The following is a 22,718-nucleotide window of genomic DNA, read 5'->3' as shown; positions in this document are numbered from 1 at the left end:
GGCTTAAGCAGCTGAGAAGCTAATGGTAACACTTACTGAGATGAGGATGACTAGAGAGGGGAGTTGTTTGGAGATTGGAAGTGGTAGGGAATGAGATGTCGGGTAGAATGAGGAATATGGAATTTGAAGTAAAGGTGAAGACTAGAGATATAAATTTGGAAGTCATCTAAATATTCATGATGTTTAAAGCCATAGGATTGAACTTGATCATCTGATTGATAACAAACTGTAGAGGTTATAGGATCAGATTTGAGCATTCTGAAATTTAGAGTTCAAGCATAGATAGAGGCAGCAGAGGAGATTGATAATGAAGTGGGATGAAAGACATGAAGTGTGTCATCACAGAAACTAAGAGAAATAGATGTATGTTGGGAACAGCATGTGAGGCAGCAAGTGGCACGAGACAGTGTAAAGAGCTAGGCAGAATCTAGGTCATGTGAGCCACATTATAGATCTTAGGTTTGATTCTGTGGACACTGAGGAGTCGTTGCTGGGTTTTAAGCAGCAAGGTGTTACAGAATTGTGTTTTGATATGTCTCTCTGTTGGTGTGTGGATTTGAAGAAGTAGGGATGCATGCAGCTAGACTTGGAAACTGTTGTAGTGTCTTCACAGGCTAAGTTCTGTTCATGTATAGGAAAGTAGAATCCTACTCTATTTTTTCTCTCACTGATTTTCCTAGTACAGCATGGATTCTTGGTCCATTGTTTTTCTGTTTCTCAGGTGAATCTGATCCCGCCCAGGAATTGCAGACTAATCATTAAGATATATTTGAAATTTTTTGTGGCCTATTATGTATGCACAGTGATTTTTAAATATCTTTCAATGGATTTTATTGCTTTGTTGGGTAGTAAAAGTACAGGTATAAATTATAGGACACTGTTGTTTTACGGTGCTTTAAAAGGCCTAGAGGCAATTTGAGCAGTTTACACTTACTGACCTACACCTAGACTGTTTAACAGACTGCTCATTATACACAACTCAGGGCATTTCAGGTAGAAGCTGAATATAGGAGCTTGATTCTGATTCTTCAGTTTTCCCTTTTTTCATGACTTTGCTTTCTCTGTTAAGTAGGATAATTTAGTTAACTTCTGCTTTTAGATAATCACTAATTTTAGAAGCCTCTTTAGCATTTTCTTATGAATGGAACTTTTATAATAAGAACTTTACTTTAAACAGCTATAGTATTGTCTTTCTATATTCACAATTTAATTCAGTTTCATGTTACCACTTTTTTTTATCCTCTTTAACTTCTGATGTTTGAGTGCCTTAGTTGAGTTTGCTTATAATAATAAATATTAGAAACTTTAAATCCAGGAATAACAAATTATATAAAAGCAAAAATCTTGATTTAAAAAGCAAATCATGGGGGGCTTCCCTGGTGGCATAGTGGTTGAGAACCCGCCTGCCAATGCAGGGCACACTGGTTCGAGCCCTGGCCCAGGAGGATCCCACATGCCGTGGAGCAGCATGCCATGTGCTACAGCTACTGAGCCTGTGCTCTAGAGCCCACATGACACAACTGTTGAACCTACATTCCACAACTACTGAAGCCCGCACGCCTAGAGCCTGTGCTCCACAACAAGAGAGGTCATTGCAATGGGAAGCCCATGTACCACAACGAGGAATAGCCCCTGCTATCCTCAACTAGAGAAAGTCTGTGTGCAGCAACGAAGACCCATTGCAGCTAATAAATAAATAAATAAATTTATTTTAAAAAAGCTAATCATGAAACAATTTTAAATAAATGAAATCTTAATAAATTTGACAAAGTATGTTGTTTTTCACATATCGCTTTTTAACCTTTAGATTTTGCCCTTATTTGAAGAAGCTGAAGATAAAAACAGACTTTTACGGACTGTGGCAGGTGGAGGTTTAGAAACGATTAGTAATCTGAAAGCTAAGTGGGATAAATTTGAGTTGATGATGGAAAGTCACCAACTTATGATTAAAGATCAGGTAAGAACCTTTTAGTCATTTTGTTAAAATAGAAACAGTTTTTTTCACATTAACATTTCTTGCTTATCTTTATTCCATTATAGCTCAGGTTTATAAGAATTTGGCTTGGCCAAAAGGTTCCTTCGGGTTTTTCCGTAACACCTTAAGGATGTTATCGAAAAACCCAAAGGGTTTTTGGCCAACTGTAACATCTTACGGAAAAACCCCAAGGAACTTTTTGGTCAATCCAATATATTGCTGATGAAATTGACCTCCCTCAGTACTTCCATATAGTAAAACACTTTGTATAAATGAAGATTATGTCACATAGTTTATCTTCGCTTCCTACCATACCAGCAATGTATGTGGCATTATTTTTAGTCTTTCTTATGAGTACATTTGTTTACCTGCTGTGTATGGTGTCTTTTAAAGGTACAGTCTGGAAGTTGTACACATCTATTACACTCATATCCTATTGACCAGAACTTATTCTTATGGCTGTTAACTGCATGGGAGACTGGGAAATGCCCTCCTTTATTAAGCAGTTGTATAATCAGGTAGAACAACTGGAGGTCATTGATCAAACTTTTTTTATCACATTAATTTTGTTGGTAGTTGTGGATGCTGTTAATCACATGAATGATTTTGTAATGATGATGTTTGCAGTGTATCTCTTGTTATTGTAAATTTATGGTCTAATTTATTTTTGAGTTATTTCATTGTACTTGCAATTAATAATTAAGAATAATCTTTGAAAAGCTGATATTGATATTTTTTGACCTTTAAATAGAAATGTTGGAAATAAATATGTGAATATAAAGTAAGATTTTACTTTGAATTAAATTATGTAAATTCTGTTGGCTTATAGATTGAAGTGATGAAAGGAAATGTGAAATCACGTCTTCATAACTATTATCAAGAACTGGAAAAATTTAAAGCTCGTTGGGACCAACTTAAGCCTGGTGATGATGTTATTGAAACTGGCCAGCAAAATACTCTTGATAAAAGTGCAACGTCTATAAAAGAGAAAAAAATTGAGTTTGATGATCTTGAAGCCATAAGGAAAAAGCTGGTGTATGTTTATTCTTTAAAACTGATAGTGCTCATTTTTGAAAAAAAGTTTTATATTTATACATTAAGCTAGTAATGTTCTTATATCAGTTTTTAAAAAAGATTTGTTTATTCATTTATTTGTTTTATTTTTGGCTGCATTGGATCTTTGCTGCGCATGGGCTTTCTCTAGTTGTGGCGAGTGGGGGCTGCTCTTCGCTGTGGTGTGCGTGTTTCTCATTGTAGTGGCTTCTCTTTTTGTGGAGCACGGGCTCTAGGCACATGGGCTCAGTAGTTGTGGCTCATGGGCTCTAGAGCGCAGGCTTAGTAGTTGTGGCACAAGAGCCTAGTTGTTCCGCGGCATGTGGGATCTTCCCCGCCCAGGGATTGAACTTGTGTCCCCTGCATTTGTAGGTGGATTCTCAACCGCTGTGCCACCAGGGAAGACCTTATATCTATTATCTTAATGTCTTTCCTTATAAACTTCAGCAGTTTTAAAAATACCAGTATTAAATGCTCATGCTGCTGTTTTCTTAGGAGCTGTTGAATTATATTATGATTTTAAGAGAAAAGCAAATTTCTGGTTAGGCCTAGAAATAGAAATAATAGAAGTAATAATAGCAAATTAAATAATAATATTAGAAAATTAAATTTACTTAGAAGCTAAATTAGGGAGTTGGAATACTTGCTTTATGTGATTTCACTGTATTTAAAAAATAGAATATAGAAAATTAATGGAAAATTACTTTTAGAGCTTCTGGAAAAAAAATGAACCTAGGAAAATGTGACTTCAAAGAAAGATATTTGTTGTTTTATGTTATAATAATACAAGATATTAAGTTTAATAATTGTGTTAGGTTTGGTCCGTTTAGGCAAATGAATCCATAAATTAGTTGCCTTCATAGGTGAGTGGAGGGTTTAGTATATTTAGTACCATGCTTATTAAATGACATTACACTAATTAGATGAAGAATATCTTACATTCTAGAAGCGAATTCTTTCAACTGAGAAGAATATTAATGGATATTTTTTAATCTGTTCTCAGATTAATCCATAAATTTGTGCAGTTCTGAATATGTATATGACATATATTATGTACATAAAACATATTGTTATGTATTACCAATTTTACTTTGACTCCTTTGGAAAAAAATGCATATTAATGAGTTTAGAAGAACCCATTCCTAAGTAGTTAAATTCTCATGTAAAGTAGACATAGGCTCCCACTGTCTACCTCCACTATCAGATACATGCACACAAACACACATGCACACAGGGAATGCAGTTAAATTATTAATTAGTTAAACTTACTGATATTTAAAAGTTTTTCTTTTTTAAAAATCTAATGATGTTTTGCTGCTTGTTTCTATAGTGATGATTGCCATCATTTTGGCCTAGAAGAGCCCAACTTCTCTTTGGCGTATAGCATCTCTAAGGACATTGAGAGCTGTGCAGAAACTTGGGCCCTTTATGAAGAGTTTCAGCAAGGATTTCAAGAAATGGCCAATGAAGATTGGATTACTTTTCGGTTTGATTCATAAACAATATATTTTTTTAATATATTTATTTATTTATTTATTGGTTGCATTGGGTTTTTGTTGCTGCACACAGGCTTTCTCTAGTTGCAGCAAGCGGGGGCTACTCTTCATTGTGGTGCACAGACTCCTCATTGTGGGGGCTTCTCTTGTTGCAGAGCATGGGCTCTAGGCGAGTGGGCTTCAGTAGCTGTGGCACGTGGGCTCAGTAGTTGTGGCTCACAGGTTCTAGAGCATGGGCTCAGTAGTTGTGGCTCACGGGTTCTAGAGCACAGGCTCAGTAGTTGTGGTGCACGGGCTTAGTTGCTCGGTGGCACGTGGGATCTTCCTGGAGCAGGGATCAAACCCGTGTCCCCTGCATTGGCAGGCGGATTCTTAACCACTGCACCACCTAGGAAGTCCCAATAAACAATATTTACATTCTGATAGTTTTGTGGTATTTTTGGGGACTTAAATTTTAAGATATGTTTCTGGTATTTTACAGGACTAAGACGTATCTTTTTGAGGAATTTTTGATGAATTGGCATGACAGATTAAGAAAGGTTGAAGAACATTCAGTAATGACGGTGAAATTACAGTCAGAGGTTGACAAATATAAAGTAAGATAGTTTTATTTATTCTGCTATTTAAAAATGATGTTTGGAACTTTCATGTATCCTCTTATTATGTAGTGACTGAACTGTAATTTTTGTTTATATATTTTTAGTGATTCCATTGCATGAAAAGAATAGAAAGTGTAGAGTAAACCACAGAAGTTATATTTCTGTTTCAATTTGAAAGACGTTATACTAAGAAATTTATGGTTAAAATGATATATTGGAGTATTTATAACTTAGCAATTAGGATATAGGTCATTTAGCATATTTAGGGTATAGGTCATTTCCTAAATTTATAAAAATAGAAATATTTTAGGCCATATTTTAAAAAGGGGAATTTACATGTATCCACAGCAGTGTTTAATAAAAAGTTTTGTATAGTTCTTTTTAAGAATTTGATTTTAAGATTGTTAAATAAGATAATACAGTAATTAAAAATTTTATAGATATAATAAAATTAAATAATAATTTACATTTTGCTAATGTATATATGTGCATATGTCTTTTTTTCTTCTTTTTTTAACAGATTGCAGTTCCTGTCTTGAAATATGTGAGAGGGGAGCATCTTTCTCCAGATCACTGGCTTGACCTTTTTCGTCTACTTGGCCTTCCTAGGGGGACTAGTCTAGAGAAATTACTGTTTGGTGATTTGCTTAGAGTAGCTGATACAATTGTTGCCAAAGCTTCAGACCTTAAAGTAAGAATCACTGTTATAAATATCTCATAGATCTGGCCTTTGTTGACATACATTTTTGCTTTATATTTTATTTAAGTAAAACAGCAAGTTAAATTTCTTTCTTCCCTTAAAATAGTGACAGTGTTTCGTTATTCCATTATTCTTTCATTAGTAATACATCTGAATCTATAGATGGAGCTATAGAAACAACGTAAACCCCTTCTTTGAGAGAGAAAAAATCTGAAATAAAATGTCTTATTTTAAGAAGGAGGTCAGCTTTAATCAAAAAAACAAACAAAGCGTTTTACATAAAATACATTTAAAAATCATAGAGTATATTATAAATAGAAGCTAAGGGATACAAAAATCCAGAGAACTAAATGAGGAACCAATTTGCTAATCAGTTTTAGCACAGGTGTCAGGTGAAAGTAAGACTTGCACAATTATATCATAAATAGCAGACTTTCTATTTTGTGTTCTGCCCATCCAATGTAAAAATAAAGGCACTTTTGATGTCAAATTGTTTTATTTTCTATCTAATGTATATGCTTTCATCTTTGCTGATAATTTTGGAGCGTGTGTAGATAATCATAAGGTTATAAAGCATGACTGCTGTAGGAGGTAATTCTAGATGACTGTTAATCATTTTAGATGTGTTGGAACTTGCAGTTAAGTTACAATAAAATTGTGGAGTTCTGCAAAATTTTAAATATTTTTGTGGTTTGCAATTGTTGCTTAAATTTTTTCTTTTTTTTAGAAGTAAAAAGCATAAGGCAGAACTTTGTGTATATTTTGACCATGTGAACTAGATATTTAATGTTCCTTAATACATTTGCTGGTAATTCTCTTGGATTGCATGTAGATATATCCACGTAAATTATTTTTTTTTGCTTTATGGTGAAAAGCCAAATAAAAATATGTCTTCTTATAGATATAACTTAATTTATATGATAATGTCGAAATAATAAATATGGATATTTTGTGTTAAATAGGATTTAAATAGTCGGGCAGAAGGTGAAGTTACAATCAGAGAAGCTTTACGTGAACTTGATCTTTGGGGAGTTGGAGCAGTATTTACATTGGTTGATTATGAAGACAGCCAAAGTCAAACTATCAAGCTGATTAAAGACTGGAAAGACATAGTAAATCAAGTTGGAGATAATAGATGCCTTCTTCAGTCCTTAAAGGATTCTCCTTATTATAAAGGATTTGAAGATAAAGTGTCAATTTGGGAAAGAAAACTTGCAGAGTTAGATGAGTACCTACAGAATTTAAACCATATTCAGAGAAAGTGGGTATATTTGGAACCCATTTTTGGCCGTGGAGCATTGCCAAAAGAGCAGACACGCTTCAACAGAGTTGATGAAGATTTTAGGTCAGTACAGCTACACAAGACAGAGACACATGTGACAGTGTTTATTCATGTTGTGAGGTGCTTAATACAAGCTAATTACTTTTACATTATTAGTATCATCTGTGTCTTCAACTTTTTTCCTACTGGATCCTTCTGAGAAACTGTTTTCTCTCATTCAGTCATTTACTTGAATCATTTTGATCTGGTTTCTGTCTTTACCACTCTACCTATATTAATAATATTTCTATGGTATAATAGTAATAATAATATTACTAGTATATACCTAATATTTCCTAAGGTTACCAGTTACTTTCCCAGTGAAATCTGATGGGCATTTTTTATTTCTCATTTTACTTTATCTCTGACTAGTATCTAATACAGGTGAAAATTTCTTCTTTCTTAGAAAGTCCGTTCCTTTGGCTTCTTTGATACTGTCCTCTTTGGTTTTCTGCCTGTCTCTCTGGTTCTACTCCTGATTCCTAGTCCTCAGCCCTCTCTAAATATTTAGATGTAGACATTCCCCAGCGTTCAGCCTTAGGTTTTCTCACTCTGTATTCTCTCCTTAAGCACTCTCAGAATCAATTTTTGCATATTTGCTGAGGTCTCCTCAACTTATTTATTGAGCCTATATTTCTCTTCTGAGCTCTAAATGTATTGAATATCCTCAACATGTCAAGACTAAATTCATGAGTTTACCCCAATTCCTTTCCCAGAAATCTTTTCTCTGTGGTTTCTTTCCCAATAAATGGTACTACCTAATTGCTCAAAGCAGAAACATAATGGATATCTTTGACCTCTTCCTCCATTTCCAAATCCATTGTTACCAAATTTTGTTGATTCTAACCTCCTTATAGATTTTATCATCTTTTATATCTCTACTTCTTTGATTTTATTCTAAAGTATTTTTGTTGTCACTCACTTGTACTACTGGCTAATCTTTTGACTTATTCTTGTCTTCTCCAGTAAGTTTTTCACATAGCAGCTGGAGTAATCTTTAAAAAATGAAGTTGCATTACTTCTTTCCTTTATTCCATTAAGTAAAACTTTAAAATGGTTTTCTATTGCTCTGAGGATAAAGCAGGGCCAAGGATTTGCTCCTTGTCCATTTCTTCTGCTGCTCTCTCTCTTTTTTTTTTTTTTGCTTTAGTGACTCTAGCCTTTAGTTTCTCTAACATACCAAGTTCTTTTTCAAGGTCTTTGCTAGAAACTGTTTCCCTCCTACTCATTGTCATTTTTTTCTTTATCGTTCAAATCTCAGCTTAAATTACTTCCTCAAATAAGTCATAGGTCAGGGGTTTCTCCATTAGCCACTTTAACAATCCTTTGATCTTTTCTTTCTTAGCATTTATCATAATTTTATTTGAATATTTGGAGAAATTATTTAATATCCTTGTCTGTCACTGGACCATTGTCTCTATGAGGTAAGGCTTATTATTTGTTTAGTAAGTGAGTGAAATATTAGAATGTGCAATAATGGAGGTTAAAAAAGGTAATGGGATATTATTAACTTTGAGGATTATTTATTAGAAGTATAATAATGTATTGCTTGTATATTGATGTTACTAGTTTGTTTTAAGCAGGCAAAAAAAGTCTCTATATCCCTCTTTCAGCCAAAAACTGCTAAGATAGATGTGGAAATAATTTTTTTTCTTCTGCAGATCAATAATGACAGACATCAAGAAAGATAACAGAGTCACAATGTTAACTACTCATGCAGGAATCAGAAATTCTCTACTGACGATACTTGATCAGCTTCAAAGATGTCAGAAATCATTAAATGAATTCTTGGAGGCATGTTTTTTTTTTTTAAATATCTTTGTATAATAAATTATAAAGTAGTTTAATATCTTAATTATTTGAAAAGAAATGATGATTCTTTTTGTTTTATTTTTTTTTTAGGAAAAACGCTCAGCATTCCCAAGATTTTACTTTATTGGTGATGATGACTTATTAGAAATACTGGGCCAGTCTACTAACCCATCAGTGATTCAGTCTCACCTTAAGAAGCTGTTTGCTGGTAAGAGTTAACATTTATTCAATAGATATTTAGTGAGTTTCAGCTATCTGCCAGGCATAATGTTAGGCTCTTAGACAGACTGTTGAATAAAATACAGATCACACAATTAAAGAACTCATAGTTTAGTGGGTGAGACAAGCTAATAAGTTGATAAATATATGTCAGTTTCTATGGTCAACATAAGTATGTGGTGATATAGTTGCATCTCTGAAGACATTTAGCTCAGTTTTGGGTATGTAAAGGTGACATCTCAGGTGAGATCTGAAGAATGTATAGGTCTTAGCTAGAGGAAAAATGGGAAGGCAGAGGGAGTAGGATGTTTAGAGGTCTGGAAGTGAAGGAGAACATGTCCCTTCATTATTGAGTTTAAGGTCTCCTGAGTGATGTCCCAGTGGAGACACTCAGTAGGCAATTATTGTTAGGAGAGATACCTGGAATGGAGATGTGAAATTGGAAGTTATCTGTGTATAGATGATAATTAGGCTATAGGAATAGGTGAGGTTACCTGGTAAGAAGCATAGAGTAATAGTGCTATATGCTTTGATGTTGTTGAATCGTTTTAGTTGGGTAATTGCATTTGGAGTTGGTTTGCTACAAAAACAGTGATGATTATTATTTTCTTGAAATATTATTTATTGGAAAAGAGCTATATTTTTCAAATTAACTTTAAGAAGTAAAACATTTTCATCACCTTCACTTGTAGTCAGGGATTAGCAAACTACAGGCCTAGGCCCACAGGCCAAATCTGACTCGCTGTCTGCATTTTTTTTTTTTTTTAAATAAGGTTTTGTTGGAAGGAATACAGGCATGTGCATTATTGTCTATAGCTGCTTTTGTGCTACAAGCAGAGTTGAGTAATTGACACCAAGACCTTATGACCTGTAAAAACCTAAGACATTTACTCTCTGGTGCTTTACAGAAGTATTTACTAACCACTGTATACCTGAAGCTTTAGAGTGCTTACATCTATAACTGTGATTTGGCCTGTGGAGATAGTAGAAAGAGCTCTTGGAATCAGAAAGCTTGCTTTCAAGCTCTACCTCTACTATGTATTAGTTATTAATTTACCTCTCTGAAATCTACTTTCTTTCTTTAAATTGTAAATAATAACTTATAGGGTTTTTCTGAAGATCAAAATTAGATAATGTGTTTTTTACATACTATAAAAGATGAGTGCAAATTTTGGGGAAGGGAAGTCTTATTTGCTTTCCCCCTTTCCTCTTATCTTTTTGCCTCATATAATGTAAGTGGAATCATCACTATGTATTCTTATGCACTCATTTGTGCTTGGCTTTTTTCACTGATCATAATGTTTTCAAGATACCTATGAGCATATTTTAACCCTTTTTATTGCTGAAAATAGTCAGTTCAAATATATCACAATTTCGCCGTCCGCCTGATGAGCATTCTGGTTGTTTCCAGTTTTTAGTTATGAAAGCTGTTCTATTACATTATATAATTGAATTAATATAATTCTAATATATAGTATGAGGTATACATTATGTATTATGTGGTAATCATATATAACATCTAATAATTATGCCTTTAATAAACCTTTTGCATTTAAATTGTTGCTTTTGTAATATAGGCATTAACAGTGTGTGCTTTGATGAGGAATCAAAACATATAACTGCAATGAAATCTTTAGAGGGAGAAGTTGTACCTTTTAAACACAAAGTTCTTCTGTCAAATAATGTAGAGGTAAGTAATTCTTTTTCAAATGTGAAAGTGTAAATAACAGTATGAATTTTGTATCAAAAGTAATTTGGTCAATTTGTAGAGTAAGTCGGTTAATTTAGGCCTTTTAGGAAACTTATATCTTAAAAAATAATTTGTTTTGTTAGGTTCAGAATGATTTGATATTAAAGGGAGTATGGGTTTTTAGTCTTTGGAAGGCAGCATGTAATTTTGAAAAGAACTTTTGCTTTGGAGTCAAAAAGACTTGAATATTAATTGTAGCTCCACAGCTTATTAGCTGTATAACTTAAAGTCTTGGTTTACTTAACTGTAAAATGGGAGTCCTACTAGCTGTTGCAAAGACTTTCTTTTGAAAATTAAATGAGATAATTGGCTGTAGGTACACCATAGTGTTTGGGACAAAGGTACTCAATAAGTCTTTGTTCTTTTTTTTTTCTTTAAAATCTGAGTTGTATAAGATGATTTAAGTGAACAAGTAAACTTGAAACTAGTGCATTTATAATACAACTATTGATTAATTGGTTCTGTAGGACTAGAAGTGAACTGTTAAAAGCCTATTACAGTTATTCAGCTAAAGCCAACAGCAATAGGATGTACCACATTGAATTGTAATTTTTAAGTTCTAAAGTTATCTTCCAACTGCAAGTCAGGCCATGCCTTATCATGTATATATCTATACAGTTTAGTAAAATGTCCATTCCTGGTTAGGCCTCAACATTTTATTGGCTATTGAGTAAATAAACAGTTGATTGAAGGCATAGAAGGTTTGTTAAGTAGCTCCCATGTTTGGTGAAGAGTTTTATTGTTTTTGCTGTTGTTTTCCTTTCCTGTGATTTTATTAGGACTGGATGAACAGAGAGAGAAAGAGCTTTTAGCAGCTGGGGTAGTGCAGAGCTCTGGGAGCTCTTGTGATGAATAGCGGAGTAGCTGTCTGCTGCCTTGCACTGAGAGCTTCTTATTCTTTAGCTGCAGTGGCTTTTGAACTGGGTGAAAGTTTGTGCTGTTTTTAATACTGGAAAGTGCTTTAAAGATAAATAGTAAAACACTAAAACTTAAAGTAGGTAATGATGAAAAACTATTAAGATTGTAGTTTTTGCCCTTAAATTTTATTGCAAATGATACAGTTTTTTAAAGTTATGTGGTGATTCTTAAATATTCATTATTTTTTTAATCATCATTATTTTAACTCTAGTTAACTTTTATTATTTTATCTATAATCAAATGAGTGGAAAATGTATTGTTTTGACCTTGAAACAGAATTAGTTTTGTTTGCAGTGGGAGCTTAACTCCTTAAATAACATGGTTCACCTGAATGAAGTGATTCCTTCCTATGGTTACAGCTTTCTGAATATGAGGTCATCAGGGTAGTGTGGGCCAGGGGACTTAGCTAGTTGCTGTGACTCTTATTGGCCCAACTATCTAGTTTGATTTGTCATAATGATGAAATGAATGGGTTACTTTTTAAATGTTCATATTTTTTTGGTTTGTATAGATGGTGATAGTTATAACTAACTACAAATTTTTGAGTTTTCACACTTACCATTTACCCCGGAGGTGAAAAAATAGTTTTCTTCAATTTATTTAAATCATTTATTAATTTAAAAAGTTACATGCCACATAACACATTTTGGGAGTGTGAGAGTCAATAAGAAATTATAATCTTGCTCCTGAAATGAAAGAATAGAGTCAATAGGTTGTGTTTTTGTTTTATGACTTTTGTAATAAGAAATAATATATTTTCTAATCTTCTTTTCAGACTTGGTTAAATGATTTAGCCTTGGAAATGAAACAAACTTTGAAAGAGTTGTTGATGGAATGTGTTACTACTGGACGAAGTTCTCAAGGTGCAGTTGACCCATCCTTTTTCCCTTCACAGGTAAGAGGGTTTATGTCTAGAGGTAAGCATGGTGTCATTGGAAGATCCCTGACCTAGATGTCAGGAGGCTTAGACAACTGGGATCTTTGTTTTTTCTTTATCTAATAGTTAACATTGACAAATGGCTTAACTTCTGAGTCTCAGTCCCTCAGCTGTAAAATGTGAGGGAGGAACTGCATGACAGTAAAATTCTAGCTCCATTAGTTTGACATAATTCAGATGCTTTCAAGCAGAAGGCCTGCTGAGATCTAAGCTACCCAGGCCAGTGGGAAGTGGAACTGGGAGGCAGAATCAGTCATGTAGTAGTCTCCTGGTTCCAGATGATTAGTCCATCATCGATGGAGAGGCATAGGATCTACAACATTGTCTCCCACCTTTCCCATGGACTCATCTAGGAGGTTGGAGCTGACAGGTGTTTAGCAGAGTGTTAGTGTGGGTCTGAAACATAGTCACAGCACTGAACTAGAACTTTGGCAGGGAAGAAGAGAGCTAGGTTGTATGGTTGGTATAGAGATTGCTGTGGGTCAGTGTTCATACGAACTCTTTCCTGAAACTCTGGATGCTGGATATGTGTCTTACAAAACTTGTTCTGGGCCTTATTAAAGTGTAGCACTAAGACTTGGGTTAAATATCCTGCCTTGTTTGGGATTAGTTTTATTGCTGGTTGAGACTAATACTAAAGAGGTAGGATATCAGAAACTTTAGTTCTTAGGGACTCTGAAAGGCAGGCATTAAGATGCATTATGATTTCTCACAGGAAAACCTACCGGTTTTTTCTTTTCAGGTTAAAACGTTTAGTAGCTATTGGAACAGGCTTTTATGTTGGTTCTTTTAAAGTATGAGAAGCTAAATAGGAAAGTTGGAACATTTTAGATTGTTAGCCATTTTATCATTCATATCATTTGCATCTTTTAGCTGTTTAAGTCAAACTAAAATATGTTTAAAAAGATCTTGTTGGGACTTCCCTGGCAGTCAAGTGGTTAAGACTTTGCCTTCCAATGCAGGGGATGCAGGTTTGATCCCTGGTCAGGGAGCTGGGATCGCACATGCCTGGAGGTCAAGAAGCCAAAACATAAAACGGAAACAATATTGTAACAAATTCAATAAAGACTAAAAATGACCTACATTAAAAAAAAAACTTTAAAAAAATTAAAAAATCTTAAGTTCTTAGAGAAAAATAAAAGTAATTATTGATGAATAATAATGCCATTGCAAAGTCAAAGTTAAAGTGCTTTATTACCTCTGGAAATGTTCCTAGTACTCTGTCAACTTCCAGGTAGGATTTAAATTGACTTAGAATAAAAGATGCAATATTAAAAAATATACAAAAGTAAGAATTGCATAATAACTAGATTGAGGAAATGATAGTTGTATCAGGAGATATACTGGGAGCTACAGACTAAAGAATGTTGCTGGATTTGACCCTGAAACTTGGTTCTAGGCTCTGAGCCGTCAAGTAAAAATGTGAACTACTAGAAATGTAAATAGTTCATTATCTGTCAAAACAAAGAATTCTAGCTTATTAGCAGTCAATGTTAAGAAAAATTTATCTCAAGAGCATTTATGTAAGGGGATTGAATAGTATAACTGGTTACATGAATGTCTGGTACAGGTTACTGTGTGCTATTAATTCAGTTTTCTGAAGACATCTTTGTAAGGACCTGAAATAATGTAGAGAAAGACTTTCTGGTTTGGGAAGGAGGCAGCATGATAATGTAGAAAGAATCTGACAGACCTTGGTCCAGATACTACCTTTACCAGTTACACTTTGAGTGATTCATTTTTATACTTAGTTAAGAGGGTATAAAAATACCTCCATGGCAACTCATTATAGGTTAAATTATATAATGTTTGCAGAGCACCCTTAGTGACCATTACGTTTTAGGCAATTAAAATGTGTCTGTCTAGGTATCTTAATGGTAATGTGATGTGAGAATTAAAGACTGTATCTTGAGTATCATTTCTGTTAGCCTCTCAGAGAAATTGTATAGCAGACTGTTAAAAATTGAGATATTGATGTGCAGCTTAACCTGCTATATTTTTTTAAAATTATATATAAGTAGTGAATTAATCTGATGAATAGAGGCATTTGATGATATTTTCTGGATGCTAAAAGTTATATAAAAGAAGAAAACAATCTGTTCAGTAGTAATTGGTCAGTGGGTTTAGTGTTTTTATATGATGATGGGTCATGTCTTTAATTTAAAGGAGGATATTGGTTTTCCTTGTTCATCTAAGAACTATCAAACATTGATAATATTACAGAAATTGTCTCAAACAGCATTAATATTTCATGTTTCATGTAAACATGAAGTTGATCTGTATTAGTTTCTGTTTATCAGTATTAGATTGAAAGATTGACAGATCTTAATTTAAGATAAAATTGGTTTTTTGAAGTTGTAGACTTCAGTATTGTATTGGGAGATTATTTTGGAATGCTACAAGATTACTCTTTTTATTAAATAGAATGCATCATACTCATATCTTTCCATCTTACTGCTTAAAAAGAAGCCATGGACTTCCCTGGTGGTGCAGTGGTTAAGAATCTGCCTGCCAGGGCAGGGAATACTGTTTGATCCCTGGGCGTGGAAGATCTCACATGCTGTGGAGCAACTAAGCCCGTGTGCCACAACTACTGAGCCCATGTGCCTAGAGCCTGTGCTCCACAGCAAGAGAAGCCACTGCACTGAGAAGCCCATGCACCGCAAAGAAGAGTAGCCCCCGCTCACCACAACTAGAGAAAGCCCGCATGCACCAACAAAGACACAACACAGCCAAAAAAAAAAAAAGACATTTATGAGGAGACTTGTGGGAAGAAAGTACAAAGGCACTTAGGTTATAATGAGCTTAGTGGGTTCTAAGACCCAAAAATAGGGAATAATAAGAGATGAGTTCTGAGAAGTAAGCTTGGGCTGCATTACACAATGCTTTTTCAACAAATGTATTTCTCTGTTAATATTTGAGGTGCCAGTAAGACATTCAGGTAGAGGGATCCAATATGTAATTGGAAATTTGGAAAAAGGTATCTTTCCTTAAATTTATAAAATATTTCTAAGTAAATTCACTTTTAAAAAATAATTTTTCTCTTTATTCATTAGATATTATGCTTGGCAGAACAGATTAAATTCACTGAAGATGTAGAAAATGCTATCAAAGATCATAGTCTTCATCAGATTGAAACACAACTGGTGGATAAGTTAGAGCACTATACTAACATTGATACAAGTTCTGAGGATCCAGGGAGTACTGGTATGGAAAAATGTTCCATTTTCTGCCTACTTTTGGGTTATTTGAACATTTTTTTAGTATTCGATCTTAATTTATCTATTGCACTTTTGTCTGTCTAGTTATCAATCAATCTATGTGTCTGTTTTGGAGGTTACGTTAGGGATTATAATATACATACTTAACCTTTATATTTTACTTAGAATCAATAATTTACGATTTTAAATGGAATGTAGAAACCTTACTATCATATGGATTTCTTTATCCTCCTCTTTTTATGTTGTTTTCAACATATATAGATATCTATATACAGGGAAAACTCCATGAAATTATAACTTTTTTCTTTAACCGTCAAATGTATTTTAAAGGACCTGAGAGTAGTCTATTGTATTTATGTAGATGCTTACCATTTCTGTTGCCCATCCTTCGTTCTGATGCTCCAAGTTTCCTTCTGTTGTCATTTTCTTTGTTTGAAGAATTTCCTTTAGTGTTTCTTTTAGAGCATGTTTGCTGACTATGAACTTTATAGATTTCCTTCACCTGAGAGCGTCTTCATTTCACCTTTATTGTCTTTTCTGATGTGAGTTGATTTTTTTGGTACTTTTCATGTTGAATGATTTTGGATTGTATCCTGAACATTTTGAATATTGTGATATAAGCGTCTGAGTCTTATTTAAATTTGCTGGATAATGTTGATATTTTTCTGTTAGCAAGTGATCTTGTTGGGTTCAGGCCACAAGTTTCAGCCAGCTTTCTGTGCGTTGTTCCAATGTCTGTTCTGTCTTTTCTGTACTCTTCACATCTTCAGATGTTTAGACCTTTCCCACATGTTTGCCACCTAGTGGCCAGTTATCAGAGTCTTTGATTTAATGTTTAGGATGAGATCTGCCCAGCTTCAGGCATAAAGAAGTTTATAGGGTCGTTTTTCCAGTCTCCTCCCTTTCCATGATCTTTGCAATGATTTTGTGGTTTCCTTAGGCTCCTCTTTTGGTCCTATGGCCAGAAAGCTGCAGTTTCATGTACTCTGCTCTCCCTCACACTTTCTGTGACTGCAGCCATGTCTTGGACCCGTTGGTGGGAGAAAAGAGAGAAAAAACGAGCAGTTTGAGTTTGTCCCACTCTCTTGGGATCATAGCTCCTCTGATTTCAGAGGACAGCTCCCTTTCTTTAGAGTTTTAGGCATTTTTGGGTCTCAGCTGCCAGTGCTGTGGCTACCAGGAATTACCTTTTCTGCTTTTCAAGCCTGAGTTAGAGACTTTCTCCTGGAGCTCTCTCTGTCTGCACCAATATGGATTTCTGGCAACATTGAGTCCAGGCCCATGGGTATAAGAGAGGGGGGAAAAATGTAAATTTACCACTGGTTTGGTGGCACTTCTAATTCTGCCCTTCCCCAAGTTGCCTGATAGTCTTATTTTTTCCGAGTTGTAAATAGCAATTCCATGTATGTTGTCCATGTTTTATACCTTCATTCAGAGGGAGAGACAGGTTGATGTGGTTACTCCCTTGCATAAGGAACCAGAACCCCTTTCATTGAATTTTGATACCTTAGTTTTCACACACACAATTCTTTTTCTGTTGTTGTTGGTATCACTCATGCATTGCTTTATGGTGTATATGTGTTCATAAAAATACATAGATAAAAGGAATTAACACAGCAGAATGGAGAAATAAAACATGATGTAACTTTCAGTGAAATACTCTCTGGTAATTAAAATTAATGAAGAGGGACTAAATATAGCAGCAACAGAGAAAAGTTAAATTACATAACAATGCAGATTGTAAATGATATGTGCTGTATGCTGCTCTTTATTCATTTCTCATCATTGCAGCACCCCATACAGTTTTATGATAGTTCTCATCATACAAATGAAGACATCAAAGCCACACACACAATTCTTATTGGTGGATTGGACATTCTTTTGACTTGCATGTTATGTATTACTGTACTGTTCAAATGTATCATGAAATTAACATTTAAATTCGTTTATTAAGGAATCATACATATATATAAAATCATAACGTACATAAATCACAAGCTAACAGTTTCTCCAATTATTTTAATTGTATACAGAATCTGGCATTCTGGAGCTTAAACTTAAAGCACTTATTCTTGATATTATTCATAATATTGATGTGGTGAAGCAGTTAAACCAAGTTCAAGTTCACACAACTGAAGACTGGGCTTGGAAAAAACAAGTTAGATTTTATATGAAAAGTGATCACACATGTTATGTTCAAATGGTGGATTCTGAACTTCAGTATACTTATGAGTATCAGGTATGACTCATGACAGAAATGTTTAATTTTTCCAGTTAGAAATTATTTACTTTAAAGGAAATTTGCTATTGGATGAAAGAGTTATTTTTATTTTAGTTATAACTTTTCATAATTTTTTTGTATTATTGTCTTCTATTTCATCGTAATTAAAAAATGTTACATTGGAAAAAATTCTGTTTACAAAAAAGTTAAAATAATGGCAGTATTGTTTTGAATTCTCTAAATGTACCTTTTCTTAGAGTAGTATTTACTTATATAGATTGAAATGTATCTTTAATCCAAAGAGAATTGAATATTAGAAAACCTCTATGGAAACGATTTGGTTTGTGTCTCCTTTTACAAGGTCAAAATTAGTGTGGTTTTTAATATGTTAAAGTATGTTTGTTAAATATTTTCAGTTTGTAAGGTAAAAGAATTTTCAAGCAAATAACCTAGCTCATGTAACCTTGTTCTCAAAAAATCCAGCTGTATCCTCTCTGCCTTTTTCCATCATAGTGAATCAAACATCAGGATATATTGGACATTTATGTTAATAAGCATATGTCAGGAGAGTTGCCAGCTGGCTCTTTCAAAAAGGAAATATATTTTGAAACCTATATCTGCGCACCTAAATTAAGGAAAAACTCTATAAAATGCAGCTTGAATTGGAATCTGTTTCCCCTAAAATTTAGTAGAAAGTTTGAGAGTTATTTGATAGGTTAAGATTATTAATTTCATAAGGAATTTTTCAAATTAAACTTTGAGGTCTCCAAAGTAGTTCTGATTTGTGAAGATTGTAAGATTCAAGGAAGTAATTTACATGAATTTTAAAATACAAAATAGGATGATTATTGTATATAATTGTATTGAATTATATTGGAAAGTGTATAATTGTATACAGTTTCTGGATTTGTCTGCCTTACAGGTATATCTTTGTAACATTATCAAGAACTTCAGAGACTATTTGGAAAACCTAACAGTGTATCAATTGAGGATAGAATAAAATACATGCTTGAGAAATAACTAAGTTTAATTCCAGTTTGTGTTTTAGAAAGCTTCTTTTACTAAAAAAATATTTTGGATATTTTTTCTGTGTAAACAACTTTTAACTGTTAACTGCCTTTTTAACTTTTTTACTGGAATCTCACACTATATAGTGTTTGTATATGTTGAATAAAACATGAATATTTGAAATTTATATTTCCCTTGTGTAGGGTAATGCTCCCAAGCTGGTTTATACTCCACTAACAGACAAGTGCTACTTAACTCTCACTCAAGCCATGAAGATGGGACTTGGAGGAAATCCTTATGGACCAGCTGGAACTGGGAAAACTGAATCAGTAAAGGCTTTAGGTGGACTTCTTGGAAGACAAGTTTTAGTTTTTAATTGCGATGAGGTAGAGTAAATAATTATCAAACTATATAATAGTGTCTTAGACGTTTAGAATAGTTTTCACATACTTATATATGAAATGCTCTATTTTAAAATCACTCTACTTTTAAATCCCTTGAAAATGGAATTTGTTTTATTTGAAAAGTAAAATAGAGAGAGGTTGCACATAGTATAATCCAAAAACTTTTCTAAAGAGAACTATTACAAAGGAATAATTTTAAATACAGAATGAAGATTTACTTTGAGTGTAGAACAACACTTTTTGTAAGGAGAATAGTCAGCAGAAGAGGAAAAAGAGGAAAAATCTTAAATTTGTTTTAAATTACCATTTTTCGGCTTAAAGAATAACTAAAACAAAATCTTGTATTTGTTTAGTTCTGTGTACTTTTCAGAACACTTTCCCATGAGTTATTTTGTTTACTCCTTGAAGCCACCCTAGGTTTTGAAAGAGTAGCTATTTAATGTCGACTTAAAAAGGAATCAAAGAGGCATGGGTGAAATGATTGCCTTCTCACTAAATGACATAAAGTATTAAATTATTTTTAGAGATTTTAATTATTTTTGATGAATATAATTTTTATTGTTATTTTTAAGGGCATCGATGTGAAGTCAATGGGACGAATATTTGTTGGTTTGGTAAAGTGCGGGGCCTGGGGTTGTTTTGATGAATTCAATAGACTGGAAGAATCTGTACTGTCAGCAGTATCTATGCAAATCCAGACAATTCAAGATGCTTTGAAGAATCATAGAACTGTATGTGAACTGCTTGGCAAAGAGGTATAGCATATATTGGGAATTTAAAGAATTAAAATATTTTATAAGACTTTGTGTTACTCATACTCAGGCAAATAGTCTGTCTTTATTTCTCCTGGCACCCCGTTTCTAATTTATGACCAGCGTGTTAAACCTTTTTACCTGTGAATTGTCTCTGAGTTTCTGACCCTTTTTTGGTCTCATTTCCACCATTCATCTTCAAACTTTCAGTATTGAGTAATCCACTTATAAAAACATTTGCTAATATTTATCAAGCACTTGCTCTGTGTTGGCACTGTACTTAGTGTTTTTATGTATTGTTTCATTTAATACTCACAACAGTCCTTTGAGTTAAGTACTATTATCTTTTTTCCACTTTATGGACAAGGAAACTAGGGCTTGATAAGTTAAACGTTAAGTAGTGGAGCTGGGTATTGAACTCATGTCTGTCTAATTCTGAAATTCATGTTTTTAATCACTATTCTATATGAATCTTAAAACAATAAGTAGTTAACTATTCTTCTGTTGTTCACTTCTCCCTATAGAAGATATACATTCATGTCATTAGAATGTAAACTGATATGTATATAATATAGATTTTTGTATACAGTGAATAATGGTGAATACACTGAAAGTTGAAAGAACTGTGAAATATCTTCTTCTCCATGATAACACTTTTATAATACAAGTTTTTCAGGGTAGGCCAAGAAACTAGGATCAGTTCTAAATTGCTGGTTACTTACATGATATTTAAACTTTCTTCACAAAGAAAAGAGAAACTATTAAGTTTTTACCTCTCAGCCAACAAAATTTATTTTCTTCCCTGTTCATTTTTTGTCATTTCCTCCTCTTATAAAGAAAAATTGTCCTTTTTCCCAACTCAAGCTAATTTTTTCATCTATACTTTGGAATCTGCTTCCTAGGGACCTTCTCTTCAGAATTAACCCTGTCCTTCCTTTACCCATTTCTCAGTGGCTTTTAAACATAATCACATATTTTCCTTCTTAATAATATATAATATTATATTAGATATAATGATACTGTAGTATAATATTTAGTATAATTAAAACATAAGCATACCTTCCCTTAATTCATCCTTCCTTCCAACCATGCTCTTTTTCTTTTCTTTCCTTTATAGCCAGGTTTTTTACTCTAGCTATTTCTACTTCCTAATTGCCCATTTATTGTTTACACATCATAATTCCATTTTTCTATTCTTAGTGCTTTGTTGAAAATCCTATTAGATACTCTCATGATATTTTGCTCTTTTCTGTCATGGCATTTATTAACTATAATTACTTCATTCTAATATTTAATCGAGTATAAACTCCAGAAGGGCATAAACTATTATTGGCTTTAGTTCAGAGTTGTGTTGTGTCTGTGTACTTAGCAAAGTGCCTAACACAAGAAGGCTCTTAGTAAACATATTGAATGAATGAATAGACATTCAAACTAGTTACCATCACTTAAACTTTCAGCCTCAAAAAACTGATTATAAAGAACCTCTATAAAGTAGTGTAGTTCCTAAGGAGTTTATTATATGTTGAGTAAGGAGATGTTTAGCACACTAGTGATTGCTTTTTGCTAAGGTATAAAGATGTGTGTGTAGAAATATGTCACAATAAAACTTCTATTTGCAATGTATTTTATAGTTTCAAATATTTGATGCCTATGTTTTAAATTAATATTTCAGGTAGAAATGAATTCTAATTCTGGAATTTTTATCACTATGAATCCTGCTGGAAAAGGTTATGGAGGAAGACAAAAACTGCCTGATAATCTTAAACAGCTTTTCAGGCCAGTAGCCATGTCTCGTCCAGACAATGAACTTATTGCAGAAGTTATTCTCTATTCAGAAGGCTTTAAAGATGCTAAAGTGTTGGGAAGAAAATTGGTAGCTATCTTCAATCTATCCAGGTGAGTTTTCCTGTTTTAAATATTTTGATATTTTGTAGTTCCAGTGATTATTAACGACCATTTTTCACATTTGTCCCATTTACCTATTCAATGATTTTCGTATTAGTCATTATACTGTACTTAAGATGTTGATAAGAAAGATTTTAGTTTGAATAACAAAAACATCTGGCTCAAAACTACTTGTTTTTCATAAATACTATTAATTCAATTCACTTTTTTCCTGCAAAATATTTTTATTGGAGTACTTCAGCTAAATGATACTTACTAAACGAATTTACCAGCTGACTACTCAAAGCCTACTGTTCTTTGGAGGGAATCTTTCACAGTTTTTGTTTTTGTTTCTTTAAATGTCTGGTTTCTAGTAATAGAGATTGACTTTTAGCTTCTTTGGGCAACCTAGAATTCTGGTCCACATCACTTAAGAGATAGTGAGAAG

General features: G+C 33.4%; 1 protein-coding gene across 2 annotated transcripts in view; it reads left to right on the top strand.

The window, feature by feature from the left end:
• The window catches only part of DYNC2H1 (dynein cytoplasmic 2 heavy chain 1), a 332,321-nt gene that overhangs the window by 41,621 nt on the left and 267,982 nt on the right, over positions 1-22,718 (top strand). Inside the window, exons 21-35 of one of the 2 annotated variants that reach the window (XM_057747705.1) lie at positions 1,808-1,957; positions 2,805-3,010; positions 4,359-4,514; positions 5,006-5,120; positions 5,644-5,814; positions 6,786-7,168; positions 8,806-8,938; positions 9,047-9,164; positions 10,753-10,865; positions 12,619-12,738; positions 15,837-15,987; positions 18,035-18,240; positions 19,434-19,616; positions 20,207-20,389; positions 22,059-22,282. In XM_057747705.1, the coding sequence (XP_057603688.1) occupies positions 1,808-1,957; positions 2,805-3,010; positions 4,359-4,514; positions 5,006-5,120; positions 5,644-5,814; positions 6,786-7,168; positions 8,806-8,938; positions 9,047-9,164; positions 10,753-10,865; positions 12,619-12,738; positions 15,837-15,987; positions 18,035-18,240; positions 19,434-19,616; positions 20,207-20,389; positions 22,059-22,282 (2,612 nt within the window). The remainder of the gene's footprint in view (positions 1-1,807; positions 1,958-2,804; positions 3,011-4,358; positions 4,515-5,005; positions 5,121-5,643; positions 5,815-6,785; positions 7,169-8,805; positions 8,939-9,046; positions 9,165-10,752; positions 10,866-12,618; positions 12,739-15,836; positions 15,988-18,034; positions 18,241-19,433; positions 19,617-20,206; positions 20,390-22,058; positions 22,283-22,718) is intronic. The other variant, XM_057747706.1, reaches the window with a different exon arrangement.

Source organism: Hippopotamus amphibius, chromosome 9, assembly GCF_030028045.1.
Source record: "Hippopotamus amphibius kiboko isolate mHipAmp2 chromosome 9, mHipAmp2.hap2, whole genome shotgun sequence".
Classification (NCBI taxonomy): Eukaryota; Metazoa; Chordata; class Mammalia; order Artiodactyla; family Hippopotamidae; genus Hippopotamus; species Hippopotamus amphibius.
Note: the sequence above shows the minus strand (reverse complement) of the source record. Positions and strands in the feature narration are given on the sequence as shown.